Source organism: Bombus huntii, chromosome 3, assembly GCF_024542735.1.
Source record: "Bombus huntii isolate Logan2020A chromosome 3, iyBomHunt1.1, whole genome shotgun sequence".
Classification (NCBI taxonomy): Eukaryota; Metazoa; Arthropoda; class Insecta; order Hymenoptera; family Apidae; genus Bombus; species Bombus huntii.
This window is the reverse complement of record NC_066240.1, coordinates 2,387,689-2,406,212: the sequence shown is the minus strand read 5'-3', so window position 1 is coordinate 2,406,212 and position 18,524 is coordinate 2,387,689. Positions and strand designations below refer to the sequence as shown.

The following is an 18,524-nucleotide window of genomic DNA, read 5'->3' as shown; positions in this document are numbered from 1 at the left end:
GGAAAAGTTGCACAACGTTAAGTGGAAATTTCTAGTGAAGTTGAAAGGCCTCGAAGAGAGTCGCACGAGTCGTAAATCAAACGACGAGATTCATTTTGGAGATTTCTGACGATGAATGCTACGTTATTGGCGTGTGCAACAATTACCGCTATTGCGCGAGAAAAGCGATAAAAAAATTATGTCTCTGATAAAGTCATCCGAAGGACAATCTTTCTTTTTTTCCACTTCTGTTTCTCTCCTCGACGTTTCTTTCAACTATTTCGATATACACGGCATACAACTCCGTTATAGCAAAACGATATTTTCTTTTTATTCGAGAAAATTGTTTATGTCTTCGTCGGTGACGCTGCGGACCTTTTTAATTTGCATGTGTCATCGTTACCTTGTTATTGTGCCAGTAACAATAGCCGATCTCTGTCTTTGCCTGTACCGTTTCTACAATTAAAACCTATGTACTTACATGTCTCTTGACGTTTTCTTCGACTCGATTCATGCGCAACACGTGGCATATAAACGTAACCGCGATAAAAATTATACCCACCTTCCTGAAGTTGCGATATTAGATATACAAGATGTATTTTAATACGAATCATAATCTTTGGAAGAAAAACACTTTCTTATGTGACAAATGACAGTATATCACTGCACCGCGGATGTTCGTACTTTTATAGAAAAATTAAATGCGCGCAAATTATCCAAAGTAGGTAAAACATGCGGTATAATATTCAGAGGATTATTTAGGTTTTACATCGACTCATCAAAGTACTTGAATATCCTTGCCATTGAAAATTTTTAAAATTGAATTGAATTTTTTGAAATTTCATTATCAATTTCAAAACGTTAAAACATAATAATCAAACTAACTCGGTATTAAACTAATATTATTCATTTCTTACAAAGTATCCTGGCTTTGTTACCTATTTTTTAAATCTTACATCTTCGAATTTATCAGATTATTCCCTTTCTCGACTCTTTCGTATTAAAATACTTCTTTCTAGTCGCAAAGTCAACGAAACCGTGGATTTGCTGATATGATCATCATACATGGTAGGAAATCTTCCGTATAAAACTCGCAGAAAGGTTTTTTATCCGCTTACTTTTATTCGCATAAATTTGAATTTTCATAAATATTCGTAGTCTGCTTACTTATTATTATTAAATATTCGTGTTACTCGTTACTACAGCTTCTTCGTCTAGCTACACGAACACAAAAGTAGACGGGCAAAATGTAGGTCGTTTGAGTGAAATCAAGCTGTTCCGAGCAAACTCCTTGATTTCTTGATAGACATTATCCTGTCCCGATCGCTTTTTTCTTTTACATTTCACCAATCTGGATTTATATGTATTACCGTTTCTTTGTATTATACTTCCTTGTGTGCTCGGAAAGGAGGAATGGATGACTCTCAAGCGCTATGATTAAACGCTATTTGCCCTTTTTTTCTTCTTCGTGAATCGATCCAATTATCTAAAGAAGGACGAACATAGAGAAAGTATGAAAACGATGGAAAAATCGCTCGCATCGAACGACTACTTTCACTATTTCATCTTTGAAATCGGAACAGGATTAAACGCCCGTATTTCTCATTATCACCAACTGATACACGTATCATCGATATAATCGCCACTAGCTAATTGATATTCAATTTGTACAACCGTAAAGTATGTTAAAGTACTTATGTTAGATGGATTTCGTAACGCGCCATGTAAGGATTCAAATATTTAAACAGTTCGTTGTGTCGTATCCTTTCATGGTTTTACGCGATGACGATCGTGGGTGACCCGTTGACCATGAAAGATTTTCGTAAAGCGGCGTCCACTTCTCTTACCGGTGAGTTTCTCTTCTCTCGCTTCTCCCGCCGCGTTTAACCTCGAATCCAGAGACGGGGCACATCGTGCCACGTGTGTACGTGCATGCCCTCACGAGACATACCGAGAAACGTGAGTAACAAAAGGACTTCAGCTCCGGGCTGCTGTGCTTCATGAAAAAGACGCCTTTTAACTGGAATGTCCACGACCCTAGTTGTAATACCTTTCGCCATCGTGTCGCTTAGAATTCTTCTTCTGCTCAGCTTATATCTTTCCTGTGTATACTTTTAATTCTTCACTTTTGCTCCTTTTTTCTTTCTCTTTTTTTTTAAGTATTTCATATTTGTGATTTCTCTTCTAACACTGTGACTAGCTTCGAGAATAACTTTTACGACTCATGAAAAAATTTCGATACTTATCATAGAAACATTTTATGGATACATCGTGTGTGTATTATACAAAGCATTTTGAAATTTCGTTAGCACTGCGATGAGACGCGACTATTACGATTATATTAGTAAAATTACATTCATATGGTAGAAGAATTTTTATTCAGTGTTTACTTGTGATAAATATTTGACAGCTTTTATGGACATTTCGCGATTCAATAATCATAGTAACCGTGTCTCGTTGCAGTGGCAACGAAATTTTAAGAAGTTATTTAACGCTACTTTCGATCATTAAATCCTGAATGATTTTACGCATTTACGGAATCGGTCACTTCATACGTAGTAATCTAGTAGTACTGCGCTATCTTTAAACAAAAAATGATGCATACATAAAATTAGAAATATTTATATAACAATAAGACCCGGTCACGTTCGTTCGATTACTTCCAGCAAAATAATATGCTTAATTCCTCGCGAAATATTTGCCATTGTATTATCGTTGAAAAACATTCAGTAATTAATGTGAGTCATCAGTTACGGCCGCCTTAACCACGAAATCGTGTACTGTGAATTATTCCCTCCTTCGCGCGAAACAGTAATCACCAATGATCGTGAAATACACCATGTAGCGCCGGTAGAAAGTCACGGTTATTCTTTAAACATTCTTCCGTTTCCGATCGACGATTTGGGAAACAGTCTCGAAATACGAGTCGCGATTGAAAATAATCTCGGAAATGTCCGTGGGTTGGCACATAAATTTAGAAAACGGCTAGTGAACTTGCGCCGTTTCTCAAATCGTGTCTTTCATTGCACTATCATTACCTTGCTAACGCATTTGGATGAATTTCTTATCATTTCGGTATTCTTCGTATCGATGTCATTTCAAAGTTCTCCGAATTATTCGTAGCCTTTGATATATTACGTTTTCCGTTTTATTTCACCTGCGAAGCATTTACGTGATATTGGTATTATCATACAGAGTGTTCCACGCAAATGGGCTAACAATCAACTCGACTTAAAGCTTAGAAGATTAAAAAAAAAGAGAAAAAAAATGAAAAGAGAAACGAAGAAAAATAAAATGGTTTCGAATGACGTAAGATTTTAAGATCACGACTATTCTTAAATTGTGCTGCAGATTTGTTTTTATTTCCTATAAAAAAATATTAACACACTTAGGTCAGAAATTGATCATATAGCTTAGAAAATCTTTAAATTTGCCGTATTAAATACAAGGAAACACGCGTTGCTTATTCTTCCGTATCTTTCTATTACTACAACTTCTGATAAATTGAAGTAAAAATATTTTTTTAAGTAACCATGTTCAGCATTATATTATACTAACTATAGCAGTGTTATAAAGAATCTTAAATTCAGCGAAGAAAAATGAAGTCGAGGCAAGGAAAATGATAATTTCAGGTTCCTTTATTTTCGAAATAAAACGATAGATAAGACACTTTGATTAAGTAAAATCATCAACATTCAAATAGCGATATCGATCGATCGATTATCCCGAATTTAATTCCACGAAGTGATATATAGAATTCGGGGCCACTGGCTGGTTGCTGCATTCGCTATCACCTTTCTGATGCGCGAACGTAACAAGCGTAGTTGTAACAACCTAATAATAGCGCGACGTGGGAAATTCTCTGGCCTTAAATCAAGCCCACACACCGAAGCAACAGACAGTTTATGATTACGCTACGGACTCGATGAAACGACTCGTCGTAAGTCGATAATTCGATGTGCGAGATTAGCGGATCGACGATCATCAAAATCACTGCTTCTGTTTCTCAAGCTTCCGATCCGCACACTTTCAATTATTTGCCGATATCGCGGCCCGCGCTTAAATTCGATGATTTTAAAAATCAAAATGCCGTATGGTGAGGTTTTGAAGGTTGAGGATTTATCGGCTGTTTCTATGATTTTTCATTTAAGTTAGAGACGAGTATAAATGAACGTAAATAAAGTAAACGAAAATGCGTTTTTAAAACATTTTCTAAATGCTAATTTAAGTTAGTTTTACCTCGTAATTATTTCAGTAAATCAATCGACATATCAGCCTCTGAATTTTTTTATCAAATGTTGGGAAAATGACCTCGTAGCAGTTCTTCTTCTCTATCTCCCACCTTGGCCGCAGCTAGCATTCACACGGATACCGGGATGTGCTCGAATAATCAAACTATGCGAGGAGCAACGCATGGCAGCCGATGATTTCATTAAATGACGCAACGGTACATATCGACGCCGGTCATTCCTGCGAACGGGGATACCGTTTTCCGTTATCCGAGTCACCGCTCAGATTTCCTCGTCTCTCCTTCGTCCTTCGTTCCATTTTTCGCTTGCCATCGCTCGAAAGCGCGGGGAATCTCTACTGATCGCGTCCATCTCTCTCTAGAAACTGGATTACTTGTTTATCGCTATTAAATTATTTCTATGCAATACTTATTCAACGTCTTCTTCGTAGAAATCACCGAGAAACCGATAAAATTATCACAAAGTTGAGGTAATCCTACTTTTCTCTTTGGCGTTCTTTCTTCGCCTTCTTTGGCCTTCTTTCTGAGACGTCACTGCTGACGTGGTATTATTTATATTGATTTCGTTCATAGGATGATTTTGAAGAAGGACGTATCAACGTTGTTGCGATCTATACATTTTTATTGGGTTAGTGGGGAAGCGATGTGGCCTTTACGTATGTAAAAGTCAGTGAACATGCACGTGTGTCGTATTTAATCGACTATGTTACAGTGGCCCTGTAAACTATCTTTTTTTTTATTCGTTCAATGGTATTTTTAATCGATTGCTCAAGGGAACCAAGTAGTATTTGAACACTATTTTGTATCATTCTACATTTGTCGTATATATTATTGTATATGTGTTGTTTGAGAGATTTGTATACTTTGTATAAATCTACATGTAGTTTCCATTTCCCTTAATCACGTTTAGTAAATATAGGAAATTGTACAAAGATCCACGAAATACTAAGAACTTTTTTATATTTTGCTCAAACTTCTGATACTTTTTAACGCCCAAAAAATGCAATTGAGTAGAAAATTACCGAAACTTCTGTTTCTCGTTTTGTTCTTTGATGATTCGTAAACTCGAGGTTCAACATGTCTGTGTTCTATTAGTAATCTTGAGAAATGTAGAAACACGGTAAAATATACCACGTGTAAATACCAGAACATGCCAAGAAATGTATAGGTGATACGAAAGTATGTAGCATTTATTATTAGATAGACGTAAAAGTACTGAAATTGGAACTTCTAATATTTAAGGCATATAACAGTTAGGATTGGATTTAAAAGCAATCTTGTAATTTTGTAAGAAAGTACCAAAGAGATATATATTAAATATTTCGTTTTAAACCCAACTTTAATATAACATCATCTTATACATACATAATACAGCATGATTGACCAAATAAATAAACTTCATAGTTTCACAGCTGTTTTTGTCGAAATCGTAAGCCAATTTTCTGAAGTTCTCTGTCACATGACTCGCTCTAAATAAACATTTCCCCAAATTGTATGCAATCGTTTATAGTAGACACGCCGTCTCTTCAAGTCGGATACATTTTCTTTCAAATTCAATTAATCTAAAAAAAACCTTTCGATTTTTAAACAATTGCACACTCCGGATCCGTTGAAAGATTTCTTTTCCAGGCGCGTTCGTTAAAACGCAGCTATGAAGCGTTGTTCCTTCACATTCTTCTCTTTCTTCTTTTCTCGTTCGCCGTGGATATCATACGCAATTGACTTAAGTTTAACAATAAAATCATGGAAATTTTATAGAATCTTCCTGACTTCGTTTGTACCACGAATTTAGACGTGCACGGTATACGTATTCCGTATTCGTTCGAAAGAAAGGAACGGCATTTCTGCTCATAAAAACGTAGAAAAGAAAGCGACCCTTTCCGTGACGCATTCGGCGAAAGTTGCGTATTGCTGAATAAACAAAAGGCGTTAAAACGGTTCACCTTTTATTGGCCGCCTGTTTTTTTGTGCTTCGGTCCGTAACGAGAGCGTAACGCCACTCGATTGTGCTTTTTATTTCCCGTGATTAACACGAACGAGGAATGTCCGAAGATTCTATCTGCTTAGCTGGCAACGGCTCGTAAACCAGTCGAATTTTTGCTAAGTTTTATATGGATCTTGTTTTAGAGGAAATTAAAGAACTGGCTTGCATCGAATTGCTTTTTTCTCGAATATCGTTTAGGAGAACGAAGTTTCAACGAAAATGTCTAATTTTCAATTTCCTTTTCATTTATTTCTTATAAAAATGTTTGAAACATTCTTTTAACGAGTATTAACGTTGGTGCATATGAAATGTCATTTCACAGAAGTTTGAATTTGGCGGGTTATACCAACTACTTAGCCTATTTGTCAATTAACAGTCATGTTAAAGAAAAAATAATTTACTATAAATTAGATATCCATTTCTGTAATTTCTGTAAGTCGCGTATATTTAAGAAAATTGAAATGAATCTTTTTAGAATTTACTTATCTCAATTATCAATTAATTATCTCATGACTAGTTTGTAATGTACATGTAACATGTACATTTGTGAGCTGACAAATTTTTCACTAGGCTATTTTTTAATGCATAAGGATTGTGCATTAAAAGGAAGTGCATATTCCAAGAACTATTAAATCTACGATTGATAATTCTTAGAAGTTACACGTTGAGTAAAATATCATGTGGAAATTACTTTCATCATATTTATGTTTTAGAAACTACACAACGATAAAGCTTTTATCTGAAAGAACATTTCATATGCAGCAACCTATTCAGCATCGATATTAAAGAGAGAGATACCTTCGTTTTAAATTAAAAATTAAAAATCTGAAGATTCGCGTTACAAACGTTCGTCGACAAAGGTGCTTTATTGTAGTCAATATGTACAATCGCCGATGTGGACGCTTATACAATGATGCGTTTACATCGTGTCTCCTTTATGAACAGACAAAAATCCATATATGTTATTTCATACGTCCGTGGCAAGCCTCCACTTTCATATTTTCTTCTTTCGAGAGAAATTAATCGCGCAGTACTCTCAACACGATCTTTCCATACAGCCGTGTTCGCTTCTCTATTTCGCGAAGTATTCGCGAACTATATTCGAATTTTATACGATTTTGTAGATATCGGTGTTCAAGGCAGAAATATGACGGTCTTTAGTTCAAGAGCGATTGATGTGACCGCGAGTTTTGGATGTATTCTTGATCACATCGGCGGAAAGAAAATAAAACGAGAGAGGAAAAAGTATAAATATAAAGTTCTTTTTACTCTTGTCGTATCTAGTCAGAGGAGAAATTTACCATACTAAAAGACTATCCCATTTAATTAATTAAATTGGCAATAAAACTTGAAGTATCTTCCATTGCGAGAAAAACAACATCACGACGATCTAATATGAAATTTAATTTGAAAAGTTTATCAGTCATGAATATATTTTAAAGAATGTACAATTTATCGTAAGAAACATGATAAGGAAATCACGTAGAGATATTTAGAAGCACTGAGGAGATGTTAGAAATAGGACAGAGATGCATGCGCGTGGTGTGTGGCAAATTCTTAACAGTATAATGTAGGAGATTTTTAAGTCTCGCTGCCGGACGATGAACTGACGCATATATGTTTTTGTATGTGACATAAAGATTGCGGCCTGGGGCCGGAAGAAGAGGTGCTGGATCCTGGGGAGACCGATCAATACAACAACTGTCAGGCGAATCATGAGACATCAGGTTCAACGAAGGGAAGCAACAGCAAGTCGCCTTCCTCAACTTCCGCGTTGGCGACAATTACCGCATCCGATGGCCCATCTGCAACCTCGGCCGGAGCAAATTCGACGACGACATCGTCGTCAACGAAGGAAGACCGAGCCATCCTAAGTAGAAGGCAACGAAAAAATCGTACCAGAACTCCACGAGATCAACGTCGTGAGCTTCGGGACGACGAACACGAAGACGAACAGTCCAGCCAACAGCAACAACGGCATCGTCGACACGTCCACTGTCGAGACTCGGAGACCTCCGAGATAAAGTCCACGGCGAGAAAAAATTCGTGTTCCAGAAGAATCCAGATTCAGAATGATCCTCACGACGAGGAAAACAAGAACAACAGCGAGCCCGGGACAAATGCAAATGGCAGCTTGAGGAAGTCTCGCGGTATTTTTCCGAGCACTCAGAGAAGGGAACTGCAGCATTTGAGTGACGCAGCTCTCGCTTCGTTGCTTCGCAGATACACGCTCACCGGGGAGCAGCTAGCTCACCTTGGCTATCCCGTGGAGTACAGTTATTTCCCTGGCTACGCGGTGATTATCAACCATTATCAACACCCGATGGGTCACCGAGCTCGTGGCTATCATCATTTGGACGCGAACGCGCAGGAATTCGTACCTGGCGGCAGCAGTGCTATGTGGCCGGTGGAGAGCGAGGGAGACAGTGGACATTGCAGCGGAAGTTCGGTGGAGAATTCCGATCTAGAGCAAGAAAGTGCTTCGGATAGTGATAAAAGTTCAGACATCGGCGAGTCGTCGTCCTCTACCGATTCATCATCTTCGTCATTTTCTTCGTCCGATTGCAGTTACCAAGAGCAATCCAGAAGCGACCCGACTCGGGATTTCTACGAACCGATCCTGGTCGTTGATGAAAGAAAATGTGCCAGATGTTACAGAGTGTTCTACGTGAACCAGAACAACGGTGAATACCTGTACCACGAACCATGCGTCTACCACTGGGGCAAGCTACGTAGCGGCCTCGTAGCAGGCACTCACTGTGATACATGGGAGTGTTGTCGAGGACGAGATAACGCCCAAGGCTGCACTATAGCTCGAATGCATGTGTGGACGGGATTGACGCCGGGTTATAACGGCCCATTCGATGGCTACGTCCGTACCAGATTGGCGAGAACCGTGCCCACGGATGGCAATTATGGCGTTTATGCTTTGGACTGCGAGATGTGCTTTACGCGGCGCGGTCTCGAACTAGCCAAGGTCACCGTGGTCGGCATCGACGGCAAGGTCGTTTACGACACTTTGGTGAAGCCGGACACCGAGGTGATCGATTACAATACCAGATTCAGCGGCATCACTGCAAAAGATCTGGCAAAAGCGACGAAAACACTCAGGGACGTTCAGAGAGACTTGACCAGTTTCGTCCACGCGGAGACCATACTCATAGGTCACGGGCTGGAGAACGATCTGCGTGCGCTCAGGTTACTCCACACGACGGTGATCGACACATGCGTCGCGTTTCCGCATTTCCTCGGTTATCCTTTTCGTAGCAGTCTAAAGACGTTAGCGAGGACGGTGCTACGTAGAGAAATTCAAGTAAAAGGGCACGATTCCGTGGAGGATGCTAGGATCGTGATGGATCTTATGTTAAGGAAGCTGCAGCACGACATCTCGTAGGATCATCAACGACCAAGAAAAAGGGAATCTGCCTAGAGAGCGAAAAAAGGAGTGCAGTGAATAAACCACCGGACTTCTTTTTCGCGAAATGCTCAAACAAACTGCGTGGTGAAAATCGAATTTCTTTTTCGTCGTCGAGCAATTTGAAATTCGGACGTTTGCTATTATGTAATCTCGCCGCGTAGGATTCCATGGAGATGTTAGAATGGTTCACGATCTTCGTCTTCTCAACTTAATAAGTTGAATCTGCTGTGAAAACGTTAATTGTGTCGGCCTGCGCGAGTAACTTCCGTCAGTGTTCAGTTCCAAGTGAAGTCTGTGATACGTAACAAAAAAAAAAAAAAAGGAACTACATACATAATGCGGTCCCCGACGCGTTTAGGCAGTGTTCATCAAACCGGGGTCGCGTTTTTCGCTCGCACAGATGGACATATACATACACACGTATACACAATTCATACATTCAGTATCAAAAATAGATTATAGCCAACTTTTTGTACGATGCACATCGTTGCCGAGGAAAAAATTTGACTCGACTTTTTCTTCTTTTTTATACATGATATAGATTAATATAAAGTTTTCCTTTTAATGAATCTCTATTGCGGCCTCGATGAAAGATGTTAATTTCCTTTAGCCGATTTCTATTTTTCTGACAAATTTCTGCTTTTTTTAAGGTCCGAGAAAATAGAAACGCATGAATCGTTTATATTGGAAAAATCGATACTCGAAAAAATTAGTTTTGTTTTTAACACTTTTCTTCAAACATTAAAAAATGCAGAAAATGTAATAAAATTTGAAAAGTCGAATCTTTTTACCCTCAGATTAGAATATTGCGTATTGCGACTCGACGTGCTATGCATCTGAAATATAATATTTTCAAAAGTAACGACGAATAGCACGAGTTCGCAAGTCTCGCAGTCGCAAGAAAAGTTCTTCGTCCTTTGTTGTTAAAGGTGGATTATGTAAATTTTGTTAGCGATGACAATCGCAATAATAAAGATTATTACTCGATGATCCGTCTAACTCAAGTTCTTGCTGATAGAGAGACTTCATTATACAACAATATTTCCTATTCACGAGACAATTTCCTCGGCAAGTGATGTTAGTGGTGATATACATTTACACACATTGTTTCTCATATGTAGTAATATGTTTCGAGTTTCTCACACTTCATGTATCATGTAAAAAAGTACATCTGGCATCTATCTGTGTATATATATATATGTGTGTGTGTGTGTGTATATGTACGTTTATGCATATATGCATATACTATATATATATATATATATATATGTGGGTGAGAGATAGAGTGTGTGTATGTGTATGTGTGTGCGTGAGTGTAGATATAAGTATATGTATATGTATATATGTATATATGCTTACACACGTATATATATAGTATGCATATACATATATGTATACGCGTGTACGTATGCGTTTCTTATACCTTGCGATTTGCGACTTCTTCTCATGCATATTTCATCCCGCGTCGTTTTTTCGTACACGTACTGTGAGAGGAGGACACGCGGCGTCATTGATGCTCGTAAGTGTCTCGGGCTTCCACAATGACTTGCATTTAAATTCTCCTCGAAAACGTCTAGAAAATGCCGCTAAACGAGGACACACACACAAAGATCGAGATGTTGCTTCGAATCAACTTAGTTTTTAGTTTATTTTTCCCCTTTTAATTGCTATTCTCTTTTCCTTCTTCTTCTTTAAATTATATTCTTCAGTCATTTTTTTTTCTTTCTTCTCGAATTGGCAAGAGATAAGGATTTTCTTGCGATAAAATGCCCGCTCTGTCCTCTTCGTGTTTGTCGAGCAAAACAGAAACGAATGTACCTTATCGCCGCGTGCGTGCGTGCCACTCCGCTCGTTCTTCATCCATAATCGGTTATCGAATTTCTTCCCCAAGACAAAAGTAGCGAACGTGAGCCGAATCGAGCGACATTTTTATAATTGACCACAATAATCCATTATCTCGCGTTCATATGACCAATGTTTTCGTTTCATACGTGTCGTCGCATGTAAACGATCGGGAATACTCGATCCGAACCGGGATCGAATCCCTGAGAACCGTACGTCCGATTTCGCCTCACGCTATATGAATTAAGACAGCGGATAATGTTCCGTGATTTTATACTTTATTACCGACATTAACTGATACCCTGTGTGTGCCCATTTGTCTATCAAACGTATAGTAGATATAACGTACATAGCAATATTGTCCCAAACGCACGTGGTTATTTGTACAAAGTATTCCGCAATAGAATTTTGCATTTTCCTCTTTCCAAGAGCCGGGAAAATTACACTTCTGTGTAACAGGTTTTCACGATGAAATGCAATCATCCTTGGAAACCGGTGCTTTACACCAGTTGAAATTATTTTACTTAATTTTAGCTCTGCCATCTTAGGTTCATCCCGACGTTTCTTTTTCTTATTGTTGTTGTCCTTCTTTTTTTTTTTTTTACCGTTTAATTTATGTATATTATGACTCGCGCCAAAATATCAGAAAAACGTTTTCGACCTCGTATCGGTACATCGATCTCAACTTCTTGTACATATATCATCCGACATTTTTTCGTTGCGATATTCGAACATTTATTCAAAACATTTTGAAGAAGAACTTTCTTAAGACGTGCGAATCCGTTAATCGTCATTGGAGCTCGATATATTCATAAGGATCGTTTCATTACGCTCATGGTACCGTTTTCATGCTAGAAAGTCACGTGGTATGAAAAGCAATATTATTCATCGCTTTGTAAATAGCATAATATTTATTTAAGCGCATCGAGAGGCAAAGTACCTGTGCATCCTGTATGAAGAATGTTCCTCCGATTTTCTCAGCCATTACTTGCAGAAGTACAACGGGGATCATCACGGGGATCATCACGGGGATTCGTTCACGATCGATTAATTTTGTTATATTTTCATGCATCTTTTTGTATACCGAGAACAATTGATTTATTTTTCATTTGTACCGTTTGAATGACGTCCAAATACTGGAAAAATACATTTATTATATAAAAAATTATTTTTACTCTCAATCCTTTATAACTGCGCACAATTTCAAAAACTCCCCGGTTTTCTCACTAACAAATAACATTGAAGAAAGTATCCATTGCAGGCATAAAAAAATGATGAAACAGAAATGACAAAATACCTGAGTACCTTTAGAGAATCGTCGAGAGAAAAGTGCATTAGACGTATGGTTCAAAGTAATTCGAAACTTCGATCGAAAGAGTAAACCGACTGGTTTTACCAAGCATCGCAATTTGACTATTTTTCTCAAACGATTTTCAAATTACTTTGAACCGCTTGTCACGCGGAAGTATTTTTCTCAGATATGTTAGAAGCAACCCTTGCCATTTTCGTATAAATGGTTCATTAATCACTTCGATCCGATTCAATCGACAGTGACATAGTAATTTCGCTGATCTTACAAACAGCGTGCAACTTTGAAAGAATATCAACCATCTTGCCGGAACGATCAGGTTACGCATTTCAATGGACGATCTTTCTTATTGAGAAATTTATAAAGCTATCATTGCCCGAGGATCTCGTTCCTTTTTCAGAATATTACATCTGATGAAGTTTCATGATGAATCATCAGCCTTGAAGCGATCTCGTTCGGTGCGCGTCTGTCCCGCGTTCCGAATGAAATTCGAATCGTCGAAGCATCGCGATGGAAAGAACATTGTCTCGTTTCTTTATTGTTCGCGTTATTACGACTCATTAAAAAAAGAAAACGAAAAAAAGAAATGAAGAAAATTGTTCATCAATAGTTTGCTGAGAATAAAAAGAGAAACGAGATACAAGAGAAAAGATGGTCGCGAACAAATCCTCGCGAGGGAACGTGTCCTCGAGAGGAAACAATGGAAATGCTGCGACACTGCAAAGCATATAATGAACTCCCCTGTTTCGTGTTTTCCTTCCACTCGATCTTTCATTCCCCTCTCTTTTCATTTTGTTGCACCGAAATAACCAGAAACTCCTTATCTTCGTTTAACGTCGTATATAACGTAGGTATATAGGAAAGTGTGCGCGCGTTAAATGCACGGATAAAAATGATTAATGTAAACTAACCACGAAGAGGCGTCAAGGAAAAAAAGAAACAAGCGAAATGATTCTTTTCCTCGACGATCGACCGAGATACGTATACATTTGTATACCGTACGCATTGTGCATCTGTAAAGATGTCGTTGGAAAGAAAAAAATTGATATTTTCACCGATCGTGTCCCCTCTGGCAACCTCGAACTTTGCCTTCTATCGTAGATAGACGTGTCTCTCTCTCTCTCTCTCTCTTTCTCTCTCTCTCTCTCTCTCTCTCGACACAAGGCACACCCGAACCTCGTCCGCTAGACTTTCAAAACGCTTTTTGTTATTTCCGTCGCTTGAAAGCGACCCACGTGTATTAAGCATACATACATGTGTGTGTAGAAGCTGCTCGATTACGTAAGCTTAACCTCGGATGATCGATGAATAGAAGGAGGTCGTACCGAATATATACCGATCGTTTTCTTTCTTGAATCATCAGTCGTGTTTCGGGAGAGACACTTTTCTTGAGGTCACCGTTTATACACACATGTACATATGTATATAGTAAGACACACATTACGCACATTATATTCGCGTCGTGGAATCGTAATTCGTTTGGAGCTCGATCGATGGCAACGTACTCATCGATTAACTTCGTCGATGACTGCATCTGTTAGTATAGTGCAGTCCACGTATACACACGCGACGTTAACAGTGTCCGATGGCGAGAATCGAAGTGGTCACATCGGTCAGATACTTTTGTCTCGAAGAATCATCGATCAAAACGATTATCTTTCTACTCGTTAAGCGTTAGACGATATAGGCGAGAAAAGAATAATAATGACAAAAAGAAAGGAAAGAAATTGCGTGAATTGAAGAAGATTGCGCAACTAAGAAACGTTGGAGAGGGAGAGAGAGAGAGAGAGAGAGAGACGTAAAGACAAATCGTTTAATTGTATGAATAATTGTACGAATAACGGAGGTTTGATTGGTGCTGAAAAAAAGATTTAACCTTCTGTCCTCTAATTTATACAATCATGCTTATGTAAAGTGATTATATAAAGCTATTTTCGACGTGGAATTTAAGACTTTTGTTAATTCTGAGATATAATTCAAGTATTGTTAGGGTAAGTTTGACGAAGATACGAAGGTTAATTCTTTGGTAGTCCAACGTTTATGTTCACACTGCCCAGTCAATTTTTTTTTTAGTTTCAAGTATATTGTTAAGTACAATACGTTTCAAAGTATTTTGTTCGTTTTTTTTCTTATATTTTTGCCTCCATGCTCCCATCTTTTAAAAATCACCTTTCCTGTTATCGTCGAAAATCAGCGCTAGTCAATCTACTCAGCATGTTGGAAACGACGGAACGTTCGTTCGACGCACTGCCAAAGTTTCTACAACGTGCCTTTTTCTTTGTGCTCCCGATCATTTTGCGTTCTGTTCTCTCGCTACGAAAAACAACCGATGGAACAATGATTTTTTCGTGATGAACGATCTCTGATGATTTCTTTTCCTTCGTAATACATAGAGAATGCTGGAATGCGAAGGATCGATGAGAATTGTATTTTGCACAGACAATTTATCGATATTTACGATTAGTGAGTTTTTATTTAATACATCTTCTATGTGTCAGCACCGTTCTATGCTTTTGATTGTATCAACTTTACAATGCGGCAATACCATTCACGCAATGTTAAGGAAGCTTCGTTCCATCGAGAGAAAAGTAACGAAAAATGAGATTAAAGAGATGCGAGATGTATTTTTCATACCCGGTATATCGCGTTTTTTTGTGTTGTATCCTAAATTATAAATCAGCTAGGAAAACCAGTTTTAAGGTCAACAATTAAAATCGATGAAATATATATAACAGAGCTTGCGGAAGAATGATCAAGGACGATGAGAAAAATGCAATAACAGTCGTGTGCCACGCGATATAGATCGAAAAAGCAATATTTTACTGCCCTTACTATAACATGACGCCGATAATGCCTAAATGGATATACTTGTCGATACACGATTTTCTGTAATCTGAGCGTGCAAAAATTCAGAGAATTTCTCGATTCGTAGCTAACTAGATATCGATGCTAAGCTAATTTCGGACAAATTTAGACCGTAAGAATTGTAATTAGTTGTTCGTTAGACTATGTAACGACCAACCATTAACGATGACATATTCAAGCATCCAACGCGAACGTAATTACAGCCTTATAACGATTTCCGTGTTCTTTACCGCGGTTTTCACATAACACGATCGCGCAAACCCCGCAAACTGGAAGATATTAACAATTATTCATTTCTGCTGGAAGTGTTTGGAATTGAGATTTTGAAAGCTTCGATTGATTCGCATACGTGTTACCGATAAAAATGTAAACACGTGTACTACACAGAAGAACAGTGTTGTTTTAATAGAATATATACATAGGCTTTTTAGATGATTTCGTGCGATTTTAACACGCTTCGTGTTGCGGGAAAATTGAAAGTTTCGACAGAACGTTAGGAGAAAGTTAAATACCTACATTAGAATATTTCATTAAAATCACAGTGTACCGAATTTTTGCTTTTTAAACGTACAGTGATTCAGGAAAGCCTTTGAACACTTCGTACGGAAAACTTTGATGGATAATGTATTACACGCATTATAAGTATATTATACTTTTTGAAACTTCATCGACACGGTAACGAGACACGACTATTATGACTTTGTTGATAAAGCCTGAAATAAATGCTAAAGTATATAGAAAACTGCAAGCACACAGCTGAAATGTTTACGGTGTTAATGAAATTTCAAAATACATATCTTGTATAACACACGTGATAAATGTTTAAATACCTGTATGGTTTCGTGAGTCATCGTAGCTAATTCGAAAAACTGATTAAAAGGTGTCTTGTTTGCCGAGAGAAAGTTTTATCTTCAATGTTGATCATATTTCGTTGTTAGCTCGCGCGCCACTGAACGCCTTAATAAACAGCAATAAAATAAAATAAAATTCCACGTGGAATCAGCCTACGATTATTTCGTGCGGCGTATTTGAAACGTATGTACGAAGTCCAAATCGAAGAGATCTTGCGTTCGTCGCGAACGTTCTCTGAACCATTATATCACGTCGATGCCAATTCTTCAGAGAGAGAGAGAGAGAGAGAAAGAGAAAGAGAGCATTCGCATGAAAATCTCACGAAGAAAGTTCGATCGTGCCTTCTAGTGTACGCAGTGACATGGTTACGCCTCTGTTTTGGCGAACGATCCCGCGACGATCGCGGTTCCATCAGATACAAAGGTCACACGTTACGTAATTTTGTTCCAGAAGATTGCGGACATTTGCTTCCGCGATTTCATACTTTCTCTTTCTCTTTCTCTCTCCCACACTCTCTTTTTCTCCTCTGTTATACAGCCGAGAAATTAGCGAGCCGTTATCTGTTTTACAAGGATTGCAAAACAATTTTTCCTTGACGTCGCAAATGCGATACGAAGCTTTTCGACTCGAGAGACAAAATATTGGAATGATCATGGAACATCTGTCCGTTTTAAGCCATTCGCATGATAGAATAGACCGACGTGTTTGCTACATCACAACAATGGAATATTCCGTCAAAATACACGAAATAAATTACCACGGTTTCGTTTCGAACAAGCGAAATAACGCTTCGACTTGAATGAATCCTAAATGATTTATACATTTGCTTCGTAACAATATAACAAAATAGTTACATTTGTTGATAAGAATGATTCGTTCTTTGATTGCGAATGGTTTAAAATAAATAAGAGATACGTATGTATGGGAGACGGTGTGAACTATGTGAGAACAGTGTACGATTCCTCTTTTTTTTTCTTTTTTTTTTTTTTTTTTTTTTGGAAAGATAATATTGTGATTGTGACTGGAATGAAGAAGGACGATTAAAGTGTAAATATTTGTTAAGCGACTGCGTATTCTTTTTTTCGCACCCGTTCGGAACAGCAATGAGAAACATATCATTGTCAAGAGACATTTAAGAATGCGTGTTGTGAAGAAGCATCGCGAAACGCGCTATAAATTTCCTGAAAAGAATAAAACCAAGAATCTCAACTTTAGCCTTTTCATCGAACATCTGTTTTTTCAGAGCTTGGCCGAAAAAAGTTAATTGTTTGCATTGTCGGAGCTGTTTAACAATCGAAAGATAAACAATCGTTATCCTCGACATTGGTACCTTATTTTACCGATTCCTTTACTTTGTTTTCCTTTTTTACTTTCTCTTTCTGTAAATCGTCCTTGAAGCTTAATTTCGTTTAACTTGAAAACAATATATATGGTACGGAAGATGCTAACTAAAACCGCAAACTTCTATCCTTTATTTATTCCAAAACGAAGATTGTAAATCATTTATATATACCTATACAAGCGTCTCCTTTATTAAACTCAAAGTCACGTATTTGTAAATTAAGATGCTAATTTTTATTTCCACGAAAGAATTATTTTATAGCATAAGAAATTGTTTACAGCATATATTTGCGTCATTTATACGTGACAACGTTATATTGCGACTAGAGTTTTTCTGACTATCACACGTATCGAAGATAAATCGAAGACCTTTCCTAATCAGAAAGTTCGCCAATGGCATTATGAGTCTCCTCGTGCAGGCCTGCCAACGAAACTGCACGTTTCCTCGTTACGATCAGCGAGAGAGTTAAAAGATAACTGTAACCGGATTTACGTACAAAGCGAAAGTGTGGTTCTTCGTACTGGATATGGATATACAATCTTTCACAGCGTCTAGTTACGACTTGTTATCAAGGCACGTATGTAATATATGTAAACGTATTTCCGCCCGGAGGTAGTGTCATTACGTTGACGTATGTAAATATGTATAATATGAGTACGTTTAGAAAACTAATTTGGGCAAGCA

General features: G+C 37.9%; 1 protein-coding gene and 2 long non-coding RNA genes across 6 annotated transcripts in view; 1 reads left to right on the top strand and 2 right to left on the bottom strand.

Moving 5' to 3' along the window:
* The window catches only part of LOC126863359 (transducin beta-like protein 2), a 62,573-nt gene that overhangs the window by 30,536 nt on the left and 13,513 nt on the right, over positions 1 to 18,524 (top strand). For 2 of the 3 annotated variants that reach the window (XM_050613429.1, XM_050613428.1), the window contains exon 3: positions 7,853 to 12,640. The exons of the other annotated variant lie outside the window; for it this stretch is intronic. In XM_050613429.1, the coding sequence (XP_050469386.1) occupies positions 7,853 to 9,606 (1,754 nt within the window). In that variant the 3' untranslated portion in view covers positions 9,607 to 12,640. Of the gene's footprint in view, positions 1 to 7,852; positions 12,641 to 18,524 lie in introns of those variants that run through there. 3 annotated transcript variants of the gene reach the window in all.
* Positions 1,078 to 7,845, bottom strand: LOC126863386 (uncharacterized). 2 transcript variants are annotated; one of them, XR_007688835.1, is made up of 3 exons: positions 4,291 to 7,845; positions 1,827 to 3,136; positions 1,078 to 1,465 (listed from the first exon to the last, which is right to left on the bottom strand). It is a non-coding gene; the product is annotated as an uncharacterized LOC126863386 (long non-coding RNA). The 2 variants fall into 2 exon arrangements; XR_007688834.1 differs by having other exon boundaries at positions 1,078 to 3,136.
* On the bottom strand, positions 12,059 to 18,113 carry LOC126863387 (uncharacterized). Its single transcript, XR_007688836.1, has 2 exons — positions 14,036 to 18,113; positions 12,059 to 12,608 (listed from the first exon to the last, which is right to left on the bottom strand). It is a non-coding gene; the product is annotated as an uncharacterized LOC126863387 (long non-coding RNA).